The 17089-nt window shown below is 38.2% G+C and overlaps 1 protein-coding gene across 7 annotated transcripts in view; it reads left to right on the forward strand.

Annotated features, from left to right (window-relative positions):
- The window catches only part of LOC130571242 (inactive N-acetylated-alpha-linked acidic dipeptidase-like protein 2), a 218607-nt gene that overhangs the window by 82612 nt on the left and 118906 nt on the right, over positions 1-17089 (forward strand). For all 7 annotated transcript variants that reach the window (XM_057362095.1, XM_057362090.1, XM_057362091.1 and 4 more), the window contains one exon: positions 987-1485. In XM_057362095.1, the coding sequence (XP_057218078.1) occupies positions 995-1485 (491 nt within the window). In that variant the 5' untranslated portion in view covers positions 987-994. The remainder of the gene's footprint in view (positions 1-986; positions 1486-17089) is intronic.

The raw sequence follows: 17089 nt of genomic DNA on the forward strand, positions 1-17089 counted from the left end.
TTGTACTGATCTTATTGCAAAACCCAATAAGTAAAGTTATAAACAAAAAAATTATGTTTTGAGACTTTACACTTTCATTTGGCATCATTACTTTTCAATGTACACAAACTGTCACTGCGACGGTACCTTTCAAAAAGGTCCTAATACTGTATATACCATTTAGGTACAGGTATGTAAATATTGATGCAGATTTGGTACCATTATGTACGTTTTTAGGTATTAATATGCAATCTTTAGGCGATTTTTAAAAAGGTATCACCCCGGTTACAGCTTGGTTTCATTTTATGACCATTTTTTGGGTCAGTGTGTAGTTCATGAACATTCAATTATAGATAAACATACATTAACTTTCATGTCATAACTATTTAAATATATATCGTAATGTTTTAACTACACATTTACTGTAAAGTGTTGTACGGGGTGCATTTAAACTACGTCACATTCCTTTATGAAGATTTTATCGTAGAATTTCTTTTTGCTTCGTAGATAAAAGCTTTACTTATTAATATTCAATTCATCACAGGATGTTACATAACGTATTGGCTGAAAGGCAGGCGTTGTTACGTTTGCACTAATCAGCTGGTGAACTAAATAATTCACGAAAGCATGGCTCATTAATATTTATAATGTTACTTGACTGGGCGCTGTGGAAGAAGCGACGTGTACATGACCATGAGTAGCAATATTCACACACAATTACTTCATTTCACTACAGGGCGAACACACAGGAACCAAAACAAATCTCCGATCTCTTTTCTAAAGACCCAAAATACTCAACTTTGTTCAACATAATTTCCAGTGAAACAGGAAGTTATGGTGGGACATATTGACTGGCTCCTCCCCCTTCAAAATAGCCAATAGGGCTTAGTTTACCTCCCAATTGATATCACTATCAATTCAATAAGATACTAATGTATTCAGAGTGACATTTGTATTATCTGATTACATATGTACATTTGTATTTGTGTCTCTGTGTGTGTTTACAGTTGCAAAAATGGCATACAGGAAGGTGCGTGCTGGCCATGGACCTCTCCATGTGCGGGATCTGGAGAGTGAGGAGCTGCATGCCGCCTCTCTAGAAATGGAATGGGACATGGAGAAGGAACTGGAGGAACCAGGTTTGGACCGATTTCAGCTGGAATGTGTGGAGCATCAACCAGTAAGCAGCTCCTCCGGCGGGGGCATGGACCCGGACCTGGAATCAATTCAACCCTCCGCATCTCCCCACGGACGCTTTGAACGCCTACAGGAGGATCCTAATTACGTGTCTCGCTTCAGTCGGGCGGTACCTAAGGGTCAGAGGCGGAGTGGGACCTGTCTGGCCAAATACCTGCTAGCAGGGCTGGCCGTGTTTGTTTCGGGGCTGCTCATTGGACGATACGCCTTTAACAAGAAGCAAGTGGTGGTAGAGCAAAGTGCAGACACAGATGTACTGGAGATGATGGTTCAGGGAATCACAGCAGAGAAGATACAAGAACAGCAGAGGTAATGAAACACCTTTAAAAAAGTTTCACTAGTTTCTTGAATTTGTCTGTTAACTAAAGCGCAGTGTCTACTAAGGATGGTTTTAAGTTTATATGACAAAGATTTGTCCTAAAATATGACTATGAATATAACCACATATTTCTAAAAATATCAGATATATAAATATAACAAAAATAATATAAATATAAATATTTGTACTCTGACAACAATTGCTTTGGGTTTCTAAAATAAGTCATTTCCTTTTCTTTTCTTTTTGGCTATTTATATGTTTTTATTGGCCTTCAAGTCATATTTCTCCCCAAAATTCTGTTAAATTTTAATTTATTCACCCTGTTGTGATTTAATATCTAAGACTTTCTTTTTAAGATATTTTTAAAAATGTTGGTAACCCATTGACTTGCACTGGTTTCGTGTCCATAGAATATAAGTGGATTGGTACCGTCGTTGCTCTATTACCTACATTCTTCAAAATATCTCTTTTAAAAGATGTAAAACATAACCACCTACCCATCATTTTTTTGTTACGCATTACAAAATGTGCTCACTATCGTATTCGATGGCAAGAAGAGCAGCTAAAGGAGAACCCTGAAGGTGGACCAGGAAGCTGACAATGCCATCATGTCCTTGGAATCCTCTACGTGGGGAGATCAAGATACTTCTAACAGTATTCAGGGGGTGACGTATAGAAAAAACACAGACACCGTAGCTTCAAGGGCGTTCTGGTCGGCGAGCCGTTCCGATGAAACAGATGCAGGGACACTCTTTCCTGAGACAGGCTCTTTGGGACCTCCATGTCTCCGACAAAAACAGTCCTACAGCCAAAGTTCTGTACAGCGTATTCCCACTAGTGACAAAGCTGTCATGCTCGCTCTGAGCCCAGCTGTGTATTCTCTGACAGGCAGACTAAAGTCGCGAGAAGGTACTGATGTTAAAATTAAATGCAGGCAAACCTCAAGTGATAACACATTGTTTTTGGAGCCAGGGATCATGCTGAGCATGTATATTCGTGTCAAAAAGATAACTTGGCTTCTTCTGAACCAAAACCGCCTGACTCGCGAAACAGGCTTTGCGTTATTGTCAATTTATAATTTTTTTGTCACATTTATATGTCAGGCTGCAAGCGCCAACTGCTCGTCTCAGATCCTTTTTTCCGAGCAGGCGATATTACAATGCGACGAGGCTGCAAAGGCGAAGAGTCAAAACATTTTGATGCCTTTATTTACCCCACATTCACACAGCTTCTTAATATGCAGAGTGCAGCCTAAAGAATATGTGTGAGGATAATTTAATCATTTACAATTTAGATGGATCAGAAATAGTCTACCAGGGAAAATGGCTGCCCGGTGGGAAGAAGCTCGGTGAAATGTAGCTGTTAAATTAAACTCTGAATCTCACTGTAAATCTTTTTGTTTCTAATGTTAAGCTGAGGTCTACATTCAGCCTGTTTGAGATTGTCAAATGAGACCTCGAAAAGCTCGAAAAGTCCTTTCTAACTGGTTTAAAACACATGCTAATAAGCAAAATGGAAAACAATCCAGGACACTTTAAGCAGCATCACTGTAGATTTCCTCTAACCAGGTCTGAAGTGCAGAACGCAAATGTTTTTGTTTTCGTATTTGTTTAGGACATTCATTTTGGGCACCAACATGAGTTTGATGTGAAAAATGATTGCAGACGCACTCGCGGCTACACTGATTCCGGTGGCAATGCAAATCGTCCCTTTTAAGTAAGATTCAATCATGATGAGGCAGAAATTCTGCATTCATTCCATTGTGTTTTGCCGTCCAAAAAAAATATGCGCTCTGCCAAAGCCTCCATTTTCTCTTGGCTTGTGACGGTGTTTATTTCTTCGATTCTGTCCTAATTTACACATCAAAGGTATGTGCGGAGGACGTGCGGTTCCAGTAAAATGAGATTAGCCTAAAATCCCATGAAGAAAAAGTGTTTGCCACTGTTCGGGGCTGGTGCTCTTTATATCCCGTTGACGCTCACTCTTAATTACCGGACGTAATTGATGGAGTCGGGCTCTGGTTTCACATCCTTCATCCAAGCCTGGTTAGATGTAGGGTTCGAGGTCAGATTCAGAAACGCTGTATAGAGTACTCCATTAAACAGTCGGCCGCCTGGACCTGATGGAAGCCCGCTGGGAATGCGGAGCTACTGGTGTGTCTCATAGAGGAGACAGTGATGGGCCCCTAGCGTGTGGGTCAGATTCATCTTTCTTAATCCAACCTTAGTCATTAGGGAGCACAGTGGAGAGACAAGCAAAGCATTGTGGGTAGAAACAGGAACTTGCCTATTGTAACATTCTTATATGCCAGTAATAAAGCTAGTAAGATATTAAGGAAATAACTTGCCTATTGCTGTTTTTTTATTTTTCTGCAATGTGTGGTCACTGGTCCTTGGATGTATTTTTATTTTTGCTATGGCGCATTATGTCCTTTTTTCTCTTGCCGGAGGATGACAACAAACCTAACTCGGTCACTGGAGGATAGAATCTGTTTTGGGTGCCAGCCAAATTGAATTTATATACACAATCATCCATTAATCAGTGCAACTGGAGTCATATTAACCTTGCTGGTGGGGTGCCAATCATTGATAACACCGAACAAATGGCTGCTTTTAGAAATCATTATATCACTCTAAAATGTGGAGTGCACTAAATCAAAAACACTAGGGCTGAGGTCATAAGTGCGTGTTATTAGTGTCTTGCGTTAAGAGAAAGTCTTAAATCAAAAAGAGATTTAGTTTCGATGGAATTGTGTGTTAAGCCAAAACTTTACGGCTAATTGAAGAGAAAGGTCTGTTAAAGGTAATAGTGTACTCAAGAATAAAACCTGTATATAGAACACAAAAGAAGATATTTTGAGAAATGTCTCAGCATTTTGTGTCCATTCAATGGGGGTCAATGTTATCTGGTTACATTCTTCAGAATATCTTCGTTTGTGTTCTGCAGAAGAACGAAAGTCGTACAGGTTTGAAATGACATAGGGTGCATAAATCAGGGGTTCTCAACCTCCAAGGTCTCCCATTTTATTTAACAATATTCAAACGACCCCCTCCCACTCACAAAAACTCTAAATTTTACCTAATAAAATATTTTAGAGCTTGTCATTAACTAGAAAGGTGTTTATTCATTATAAAATTGCCAAATAATAAGAAATATCTTGTTTTTTTATGTATTTCAATGCTCATTCTGTCTAATTTTAAATATTTAGTCATCTAAAGGCACACTTAGAAGTCAGCTGGGCCTCCCTTGTGGGCCACTGTCCCCCTGTTGAGGACCACTGACGTAAATGATAAATAATTATTCTTTACTGGGTGAACTATCCCTGTAAAACATTAGACCAATGTGTTTTTTTTAAGAGATAAAGTGTTTCTGACATAACCACAAATAATCTTGCTGCTTTGGTAATATTCACTCCTGCATTCCTGTTACGATAGACAAACTCAAATAAACAAATAAACAAACCATTTCTGCATCCCTTAAAGGTCCAGTGTATGAAATGTAGCAGCATCTAGTGGTGAAGTTGCAAATTGCAACCAACGGCTCACTCCACACCCACATCCCCCCCACCACCCACCAATCCCCCCCCCCAGTTTGAAGCACTACAGTGGCTGACACAGGACTAAGATGTCATCATTCGCTTCTTGGCCGAAGGAAATAACAAATTTACGACATGCGCTCTGTAGAGCAGTTTGTCCGTTTAGGGCTACTGTAGAAATAACATGGTGAATTCGATGCAAGGGGTCCCGTGGTGTATGTAGATTGAAATAGCTCATTCTAAGATAATGAAAACGCTTCATTATGTATATAATGTAGTATATAACTTCATATAGTTATGTATATTATCTTGCATTTTTGTCAACAGATCCTCCAAAAAATTACACACAGCACCTTTAAAGGACTCCTGAAGCTCTCTGTGCAAGTAATTTATTTTTGTTATAATTAGGTTAAAAAGTGTCCCACTGTCCCCTTCTTTTATGTTATCCATTATTTTTTGAATCGGAGGTCAGTTAAATATATACAGATACATATAGCCATAAGTGTCAAGAAATACTCCAGCTAATCATAACCTGGAGCCTCCCCGGAGCAGTTATCACCTTTCCACGATGTGATAAAATTCTCCCCTCAGAACGACTTTCATAAAGTGAGATAAAGTGTCCTCATCTGTAAGGAAAATATGAAATACCTCTCATTGTAACGCAGACTGCAAACCTCGAGAAATAACGCATTCCCGTGACATTATGATTGAATGCTTTTGAATAAATAGCACGGCATACCGTCCTAGGAATATTGCGCCCAACTTTAAGAATTGCTGCTGCCTGCATTGCTTCTGTCGGGAAACACCATGGGAATTGAATAATGATACAATTGGGTGTCAACATGTTCCATTCTGGAGACAGAACAATGCTATTACTGTGTGACAGAAGTATCAATAATTGCATGTTTGCTGCTGCGAATGATTGCGAGTGAAGAGGAAATGCAATAAGAGAACACGCAGATATGGCCGGCGTGGATTTGTCAAAACCGATGCGAACGTGTATTATGCTGGACGATTTGGCTGCAACATTATGTTGTTTATATAAGAGTATGGCTCCTCACAGCTCTGGTTCCAAGCGTCCCTGCGGTTTGCTGAATCTGCAGTGGGATTTTCTTTGAAGGCTAAGTCCCATCATTAGGATATGCATGCAGCAGCACTGAACAGAATTGATATTCCCTGAGGAGGAAATCAATATTAATAACTGTGCGGCGCAACAGCCATCTAATAAGTGGCTCTGTAACCTCTTCCCATTGTCAGTGCCAGGAAAATAGGATGCTGGGCTCTCCCTCTGCTTAAGGTGAAGTTAAACTGAAATAGACAGTTGAATTATGCTTCGTAGCTGCTCTTTTTCTGTGCCGTGTTTCATCTTTTCTCAATTATAGATGGCTGTGAAATAATAATGGTCTACAATGTTCTCAAGCATTTGTTCGCTTTACCTTATATGATCTTTAGGAGGACAAATCTTGACTTCGTCGTTTTGGGCAACTCAATCTCACTGGAATTTGTGACTATTTTACGAGGTGGCTCATTTGTACGATCTCATTCGTACTACTATTTGCTTTCGCGCTAGTGATGTAAGTTTTAGGGGTGGGGCTTCAGTATGCCGTTTTTCGAATAATTGTACATTTTTTGTACGATTCACAACGGTGGGTACAGTGTTTTAAACCTGATAAATGATATACGATCAATCACACTGGACCTATACAGGCAATTGTTTCATGACAATGGTGACTTGAATAACATTATTATCAATTTTCTTAAATTTAAGGGGTACAGGTGGCACCAAGATCCAAACATTTTGTAAATAGTTTATGCAATTGTGTTGTAGAAAAGATTTTTCATGAGGAAAAACACGATGCCCGAATGTGCTAGGCTTGGTTAATAATAGGTCGTTTTAAAACGATGGAACATTTGTACCAATTTGTAAAATTGCTTTGAATGAATCAGAATGTTTGTGGTGATTCACAAACGACCCGTGAAAACCAAAACGACTCCCTTTGTGCCTTTCTGCTCTCATTAAACTACATAAGACAATCCTATCACATTGTTTCACATCTCTTGCACAACAGTGTTGATTCTCTTCATATCTTCATATCTTGATGGCTGCCAGCCTAGCAGGGGAACTGCTCATTTATGTAATGAACTTTATCTTTAGTACTGTATGTAGCAGTGAGAATGAGCCACAGCATGGGTCCCGAACCAGAGCCTTTCCAGCCCAAAAAAATCTATTACAGCTAATTTTGGCATTGTGGAACGCTGGAAGTCTTTCTAACATCCTCTCACCCACCCCCTCATTCTAAGGCCAGTGACATTTAACACAGACATTGATTTATCAGAGGATTACCAAAGTGACTCTCTCCAGGTCATGGGAGTTATTAAGAAGGAGGGTGAAATCCAGGCTCCAAATGCTTGCCACATGCAGACAAAAGTCCCATAATTCACGGTGGCCTCCACCAGCGCTGCGCCCACCGTGACCCTCGCAAAGTGCAAATGCCCTATTATTATGCTACACGGCTGTATGCTAGCTTGATAAGAGACTTAAGGTGGATGGTTTGGGTTGCATCCCTAGTGTTGTAGGTTCAATGGTAACCTTGGAGTTATTGATTGAACTTAAAGCTAAAACAGACGGGCTGAATATCAGGCCCAAAAAACTCCAAGAAGCATAAAGTCTCACATTCTCCCTTTTTCGCTTTGTAATATTTGTTTCTATGGTTTTCCAGCAGCCAGAAACAGAGATCAGATATGCAGTGCGCTGATAAGGAGAGCGTCCCCAGATCAGCCCAGAGGCAATGTCATCTGGATACTTCCCTCTTTATTTAGCATGCCCACAGATCTCAGATAAAGAGAAGTGCACAGGATACAGCATCCAGATAACAGCATAATGTTTTCAACACTGTGAAGTTATCTATTCTCCTTTTACGACCTTCATATCAAATTAACGCCAGTCTGAAGCCGGAACCATGTGACATTTTTTCTGTCACTCCCTCGCAGACGTTTGTCTGTTGAAATGTCTTGAAGATAATTTCTTGAGATGTCTGAAAATATGCTATATGAATTATTTGTATGAATTCAACGGACGTGGTTTTGAATCCCCGACCCTCTGGCTTTGTAAAAACCTCAAAGAGAGATTATTGGTGAAATTGGCTAACTGAGATGTAGTTTTTTACGGATGCCACTGTAATGACATACTCTTGTGGTAATTGTGGTTTGCATAGTGAGCATGATTCAATTGTCCTTGAATAAATGTTGCTGTTTGTAAGTGGAGTTTTTCAGAAATAACTTTTTTGGAGTTGGACCAGTTCCCGTGCTGTGAAACATCTGTTAACACAGGTGTTCGCCTGTGTGTGGGTGTGTGATGTGAATTAGGGGTATAAAGTTTGGTTGAGATGTGTGGCATTTGCCAGCGTGCAGTATGCAGTGACAGACCATTGCTATACATCAGAGTGATGTTTGGTGCCGTTTGAAACTGATATGCAGAATAGAAAACTGTTATAATGTGTATAATGTATTTTCATAACAACCTTTTTTACTTAGTGAGAAATTAGTAAGTCGGTATATTTTAAAGATGTTTTCCAATTTAAATAATTGCTTTGTAACATTTTGTAATGAAAATTGTGACCCTGCCTGTGAAAACCAGGCTGAAGTCTCAAAATCTAATTATGAGATAACAAGCCTTAACATTTGATTTCAAGCTTTAATTTCACTATGATGTCAATCTTGGACATGGCCTTACTCCGACAATATTCAAAATATCACTATTATATTTTTGTAGAATGTTCTTTACATTATGTAGATGATTTTGTGTAGAAAACAGTAAATCACAAAAATAAAACTTCAGTTGGGCTTTTACAGGCATGGTCACAACTGTCACCATAATAAATCCAAAAGACTAAAACACATATAGCAGAATATTTAACAGCATATCATTTTGTAACGTATTATTACAACATTACAATATCATGACAGACCAACATTTTCATTAAAAAAAAGTTTTCACAATACATATTCCTAAAGTAGCTTTACAGATTTTATAGACCTCAAATAAAAGTCTCTGAAAGTTTCTTTTGTGTTATTGTGTATATTTTTATAAATCTAGTCTGTTAATTAAATCTGGATATGAAAAATAATCTGTGATAAATTGTTGCAGATTTTACTGCAGTATTTTTTCTGCTATGTACTGTACCCTTAACAATTACAGAGAGCCATGTACACACACACGCACACACATACACGTGCCTTCATTGCTGTCAGGTCAAACCACACAGCCCCTATTCTTTAACATTGTTACAACTTGACAAGATTGACAGTCGTCAGACAAGGGTCAGAACGGAGGGTCAGCCCACAGCTGAGTGGAAGTCAGGTGTCCTGCAGATGGCTTTGAACAGAATCTCTTAAATAGCCTCATATCAACTGTATACAGTGGTCTACACACACTGAAACAGCTGTCTGTATGCTCCATCTCTCCAAACTGCAATGAATCATCTATTTCACTTTTTATCTAGATTCATATAGTATTTTTTTAAGTATTTGTTTAGTGTCATTTTCATACATTTTTCAAAGGGGTCTTTTTTATTTTACTCCCTGATGTGTGATTATAAAAATACTGGTGTTTTTTTCTGGTGTAATTTTTATTTTAGATATTTATTATTACATCTATTCAAAATATTTGTTTATTTTAGTTTGGTTTTGGGAGTCATGAAAATGCATTTTAGAGTTGCATTTATGTTTATGGTTTATGTTATTTATTACTTTTATAGCATAGATATTTTAATTTATATTCGATCATCACACGTTTAGTTTGTTCAGAACCATAACTCTACAAAAATCAAAAGTACTTTCCGTTAGTAAGCATCACTAAACAGGCCTAGTAATTGTCATAAAGAGACTTTTTAACACAACTTAACACAACGATTTTCCCCAGTTAAGCATCTCATGTCTCACCACAAAGACCTCAGATGGCAATAATCAGATTCTTGTATTTGTGATAGAAAAGCTGCTTGAAGCAGCTTAGATGACTCACAAGCGCATTAAATTCGAACCGGCTGATGGAGAGATGTCGGGTTCAGGGCTGTTTCCCCTCTGGAATTACACTCGGCAAGGGAAACAAAGGTCAACCTAATATAATCATCACTATCTATCCCCACCAGTTTTGCTTGAAGAATTTCTCATAAGATTTCAATAAGGTTAGCATTGCTTTTCCAAAGAAATGCAGTAAACCAGAATCGCATGCTGCAGTACTGTGATAGTATGCAGTATACTTTGCAACACATGCCAATTTTATATATGCATGTAATGCCCAAATCCATTTACCAAACTGTGAAGTATACAGTAGAATACTCTGTAGTGGCACCTGGAGATTCTCTGCCTGGTAGAAACTTCACATGCAGTGTTTTATGACGGTGACTCACAAGGATCTCAGACTGTTCTCTGGTGCTTCCAAGCATCACAGCATCACATCTAATGATCTAAAACAAATTTGAGCACTTGAGCTTTAGATATAATAATCCAAATGATCATTCACTGCAATGTTTTTTTCTGAAGTAATCTAGTCCTAAAATGAAAAACAAGGACATTTATATATGAATTTACACCACCAACATTCAGAAACCATTTTTATTCTTATTGACATCCGCTGTTCCACACGGCAGGATCTGATTGCAGCAATGCATGCTGTTTGAAATATTTAGCATTGCGCAATCCGTTCTGTTTTACGTACTGTTCTTATTTAAAGTAGCTGACAGAATGCAGTGTATAGACAGCATACTGGTGTTCCACTCCCGACACAGCCTTTCCTTCTCAATGTTTTGTCATCCCGAGTAAACACACAGATGAGGAAAACAAGGGAGAGTGGTGGAACTCTTCCAGCGACCAGTAGATTATCTATCCATTTTTCATTGAACTTACATGTCAGGCGAATCACTGGCTTGTCATATTAGCCAATGCCGAGCCACTGCATCCAGCCAACGTGTGCGGGCCAACCAGTGTTGGGTAAGTTACTCTGAAAAAGTAATTAATTACTAGTTACTAATTACATATTCAATAGTGTAATTAGATTACTGTACACATTACTCTCTCCAAAAAGTATTTAGTTACTTATTACTAATTACTTTCTATATCCTATATCTGCCTTGATTAGTTGAGTGGTTCAAGGATAGACATGAAACGGCTTATTTAATTCATTCAAATAAATAATATTAAACTACATGAAGTTCTCTTATTAACTGACCAAATTATTACAAATGTGAGAGTTATACATTAAAGCATTAAGGATTTTAAAGTTAGACTTTGAATTTTGATGTCAATTCCACTATTGCACACACACATATATTACACAGAGTATTTAGTTTAATTACTTCTGAAGTAACTGTAATTAAATTACAGAAAAATTAAGAGTAATCCATTACTTTACTTTTTCAAGGGAAAAGTCATTCAATTACAGTAACTAATTACTTAGTAACTAGTTACACCCAACACTGGGGCCAACACGCATTTAATGCATTTGACATATTCGCTATGCTCTCATACTGCTGATATTAAGAGCAGAAAGCTTGAACATCAGTTTTTTATTTTACTGGTGGTTGATGTTGTGATGTGCAATGCATGTGGTTGAGAAAAAAGTAGTATTGTCTCAGTGTGCATCTCTTTTGATTTTCTTGAAGTATATAGAGACCCCATAAAATCATGACACAAATCTTAGCTGTTTAAGTATTTAAGGAGGAAATCTGCATACCATCTGCACACAACAGGACATTTTGATGTCAAAGCATTATGTTTTATATACTGTATATATTATATATTTTAAAAGCTGTATTGTAGATATTCTCTGTATTTTAAAAATATCAACAAGATGCATTTATATAGGCAATGAGCATCTTTTGTAATTGCTCGTGTAATATTGAGTTTCAGTTTGAGCTAAAAGCCCCCTGGACCAAACTAATATGATTTTGGAGAATTTGTTTTCCAAAAAAAAAGAATCTCAGGTATGTTTTAAAAGTTGTTTATTTGTCTCATAGTAGGGTGCAATTTTAATCATCTTTATTAAAGTTCTGTGGAGCTGCAGGGTTCTGCTAATTACATCTTGCAAAGGCTCTTACATTTTTTCCAGAGAAAAGCTGCATGTTAATGGTTTTTGTATATAAAGCACTCTCAAGGGCACATTCTGAGAATCTAATGAATTTGTATCACATAATCAGAATCACATATACACAGATGTTAAAGTCTGATGTTTTAGTCTGATAGCTCTTTGGCAAATAAATACATCCTGACTGACAATGTGATCAAAGTGTGTTACATTTGAATAGACATTTTCTCAAAATAGGTGCTGTTTGTACTTATGTCACACATGTCACATATGTTTGCTGAATCTCCTGTGCTGTATTGGGTTCTATTACACTGGGTATTAAGACGTAATCTCACTAGATGGCGCTGTGGTGAATCCAGGCCGAGGCTAAAAACAACCTAAAGCAGACCAGGACTAGTTCTCACAAAGTTTATATCAGGTTTATGTCCAATGTCCACTTACTGCACACAAACATTTGTTCTTGTCTTGGTTCTGTATGTTTGTTTCAAACTCCTGGTGCATATTCATCTTGATGTGGGTTTAAAAGTTTTGTGAATTGTATCTTCCAAACTATTATTAAAAAGGTTATCAAAAGGAATTTTCCTTTTTAAAACAAAGTCAAATGAGATGAACTTGCACTGGTGATCTGAAAGCATGTAGATATAGATTCTTAGCTACCTGTGTAGTGTAGTGATATCAGATGACCTGAGGGTGTTCCCATCTTAAACCTTAAGTCTTAAAAAAATCTTAGTTCACCCAAGAATGAAAATTCTGTCATTTACTTATCCTCAAGTAGGTCCAAATCTGTAGAAATGTCTTTGTTCTGATGAACACAGAGAAAGATATTTGGAAGAATGATTGTAACCAAACAGTTCTTGGTCACCATTAACTACCATAGGGAAAATTGCTTTATACATTTCTTTGTTCTGTTGAACACAAAAGAAGATATCAGAATCAGAAAGATCTTTATTGCCAAGTGTGCTTGGACACACAAGGAATTTGTCTTAGTGACAGAAGCTTCCAGTGCACATACAGGTTAAAAAAGTGACAAGTTACAGGTATTAAAAGAAGATATTTCGAAGAATGTAGGAAAGCAAACAGTTCTGGGCCACCTTTCACTACCATTGTCATTTTTCTACTATGGTAGTCAATGGTGGCCAAGAACTACTTGGTTACAAGCATTCGTCCAAATATCTTTCTCTGTGTTCATCAGAACAAAGATATTTTGGAACAACTTGAGGGTGAAGAAAATATGATGAAAAATGTATTTTTGGGTGAACTGTTCCTTTAGAGATGCAGAATGCTACATGGGAAGTACAAGAGATGTGACCTCTCTCTCTCTCAACAAAACACATTCACACATGCAAACAACTCTCAGGCCAATTGTAAAACATAGCCTACATGAGATTCCTCAACCCTGGTGAGGTTTCAATGCTGGCTCATTTGAGCAGCAGCATTAATGCTTGCACTTGGGCATTAAGGATCTGTCATTTTTGAATTACAGTAGTTGTCCTGTGGTTTTGTTTCCTGCGAGCCTGAATTAGCATTGTGATCTGAGTTTTGGCAACCTGGAAGACTAGAAGTGCTGACTTCAGAAAAAAAATGTTGAGGGTAATGCATAAAGTATTGCAAGCTGCATAATCAATTTCCTTCAGACTGTTTCAGTGAATCCAGGTGTGCTTTCTATTTGCAGTGGACAGAATAACAGAATTTAGGTGTTCCCTTGGAATAGTACTACTGTAGATTGGCTTTGCTCTGAAAGCTCGAGTGTGCGTGAGAAGTGGAACTTTGGTTATGTCGCATTACATTCATATTATAGCTTGTGTCCAAAAAAAGCAAATGTTAAGCAAATGAGAAAAATTAAAACCAAATAAACTTTTAATTGTTCTTTTTTTTGACGCACCATAATGTAATGTAATTTATAGATACAGATCAGTGTTCCACAACAAAAACTTTACTGACTTTAAATCAGACGTCATATTTTTAAAAGACTTTTCGCAAACCTGCCAATAGATTCTCCACAACTCCAGAGACATTCACCCACTCGCTCTGTGTGCATGCCTGTGCGCGTGTGTGTGGACGGTCGGGTCTCTAGATACTGTTAAGGTGCCTGCCTGGAGGAAAAGAGCATCTTGCTTGTTCTCCTATTCCTAGAGAGGCAACCTTCACCCCAGCGCCCGAATATCCTCTATGTTCCTACAATGGCAAACCCCATGTAGTGTTCTCTTTTGAAGTGTGCATAGCTTAAGGGCTATGGAGATTGATAGCGATTGCCACACACAAAAATATCTATCTGGGCCATCAAGTCAGGAAGTATTCTCTGCCTTATCTTGTCAAGAAAGGGCAGCATTGCTCAACCGAGTGAGATAGAGGTTGTAAGCATACTCGAAAACACATTGGCAGAGAATACTGTACATTACTTAGATCTACATAATGGATGTCCTGTTTGTGCAGGTTTCATGTTTATTCACAGTTACAGACAAGTTGGGCACTCAGCAAGTTCTTTAATCAAAGTAGCATTTTTGGTAACCCTCCAAACTGAGCGTTCTCCTTCTTATAATGAGCCCAAAAATACGTTTAGTAAGAATCAGGGCAAAAGCGGTCATGCCCAAAAGTCATAATAAGGTTGGATCTGTCATCCTCAGTGGCACTTTTTAACAAGACGTCCGCCCGATCGCTTTTGTTGTATTAGCAAGATGTTTTCACGCTTGTTGAGAACAGAACCTTCTGTAAGGACTCCATGCGTTGGTGCAGTGCTTGTGTAAGAGCACACTGTGTACCCACTTACGTCTCTCTCTCTCTCTCTCTCTCTCTCTAAAACATATGAACTTCTGTGAGTCCCCCCAACCTATATTTCGATCTAAATAACATGTTTACGCCAGAGAGCGCAGGGCGGCAGCTTATATCCATGCACACAAGAAGATGAAACAGCGAAGATTGTAGATGTGGTCTCGATCTCCAAAAATGACCTCATTATCTCACATCTGCTATTTCATTGGCTGAGAAACTATAAAAAGCAAGGTCTTTCTTGACGGTGTGGTCCTTCGATGTGTGCTGGTTTTATTGTCATCGTTTTTTGTCGTTCAAGGTTTATTTTTAACAAAGCTTGTGTCCATAACTAAACGCTGTGAACCCTGGGAACGCTCTCCAGCTCGTGTTTTCTTTATTTCTTTGCATCTGCACGGTTACCTTTCCAAGCCCTGGGTTTTAATTGCTTCCCTGATGATGGCATTGATTCATCCTCTGCAGTGCTGGAACAGGTTCCCAGAGGCTTCTGAGCGATTGTAGCACGCCTCGAACCCGGCCAAATGAGTTCCTTTAAAATGATGAAGAGATTAGCACACAATATCTGAAACTAATAGAGGTGCTGCAACATAATGAAGCAAATACCAAACAGATTCTGTATCAACTGGACATTTATCAAGAAATTGTTTCTTTTAATAGAGGTTTACACTAGAATCCATTGCTTGTTATTTATGCCTTTGTTAAAATAACAATACCCGTTTCACAGATAAATGTTTGTTTCATAAATGATACAGCACAGTCGACAGTCCGTTTGCAAACACGCTAACCATATATCATCAGTTCTATTTGATTCTCTGGTAATCCACCTGGAAATAAAGTCATGTTTACAAGGTACTGAGTTGATACAATGAGTTCTTTTGAGCGAAAACTAATCGCTAGATTTGCCAGCTTAACTGCATTATATCTTGGAGAGATGATTCGTACAGAGACCATAGGGCCGCTGAGACTCGCATACACAAACACAGTCGAGTTTAAATAGTGTCACTTCCTCACTTTGAGGCTCATGGGAAGACTGTCAGCTGTGAGCTCAGGGAGAGACAACTGAAGAACTCTCCATCCTCCAGCTGCCCTCGCACTATATCCCTGTGCAGAAGCCGTCTCTCTCTCTCTCTCTCTCTCTCTCTCTCTCTCTCTCTCACTGTGTGTGTGTGAGAAACAAAAAAGAAAGAAAGTATTGAAACTTTTTACGAGAAAGGAACAAACAGACCTAAAAATGTCAGTTTTTGAAAATGAAATATAAAGGCCATATTTTTCAGATTTTTTACTTTTCTACCAATGGTCATCAAATAAATATCTAAGATTTAGTTGAGTTGTAACTCTAGCTATTGCCTGAGAAATACGTTTTACATTAAAGTCACAATTTGTAAATGTCTTCTGCTTCAAAATAAACAAAAATCAACTATTTATCAAAATAATGTTCAAAATTGTCTCTACCTTATACCACCTACTGGCAAGGATAAGATTATAATATTCATAATTTTTATCTTTTTTTAAAGTTATATTCTTTTTGGACAGGACAGTTGAGACAGAATAGTGTTGGACAGAGATAGGGGAGGGGGTTCGGCAAAGGACTCTCGAGATGGGAATCGTACTCGGTCGCCGTGAATTCGTTACGTCGGCGTGCTAGTGTACTCGAGATTGGTCTTGGTTTTATTATCTTGGTCTTGTTTCGGTCTCATTTAGAACATTTAGAATGCATGATTCTGTAATTATGACCTTTTTAGTGTTATGTGGATCTTTTAAATTAATTTCAGGAGTGTTGGTCTTGACTCGGTCTCGGCCTGCCTTGGTCTTGTCTAGGTCTCGGCCCCTCAAAGTCTCGGTCTTGTCTTGGTCTCGGTTGAGGTGGTCTCGGCTACAACACTAGTGATAACCACAAGGCTATAGGCGCTGCATAATATTGATAATATTTATGATTTATCATTTGAGCTCTTTGGTCGGATTTTGAGTGAAATGTCATGTATAAATAAATATGTAAGTATCCTGCAATTTATGTGTCGAACTGAAATGGTAAGCAATACGGCGTACCATTGCTGTCCTTCCGAAACCTCGTATTCTCTGTTTTCAGCACTGTAAATACTGTGTTGTCAAGCACAGTTTATTGGTTAGATATTTGTAAAACCCAGTGACAAACATAAAGGGTGACTAATAATAATAATGATTGTAAAAATCACAACATATGGAGATACGAGGT

The sequence above is a fragment of the Triplophysa rosa genome, linkage group LG20, assembly GCF_024868665.1.
Source record: "Triplophysa rosa linkage group LG20, Trosa_1v2, whole genome shotgun sequence".
Taxonomy (NCBI): Eukaryota; Metazoa; Chordata; class Actinopteri; order Cypriniformes; family Nemacheilidae; genus Triplophysa; species Triplophysa rosa.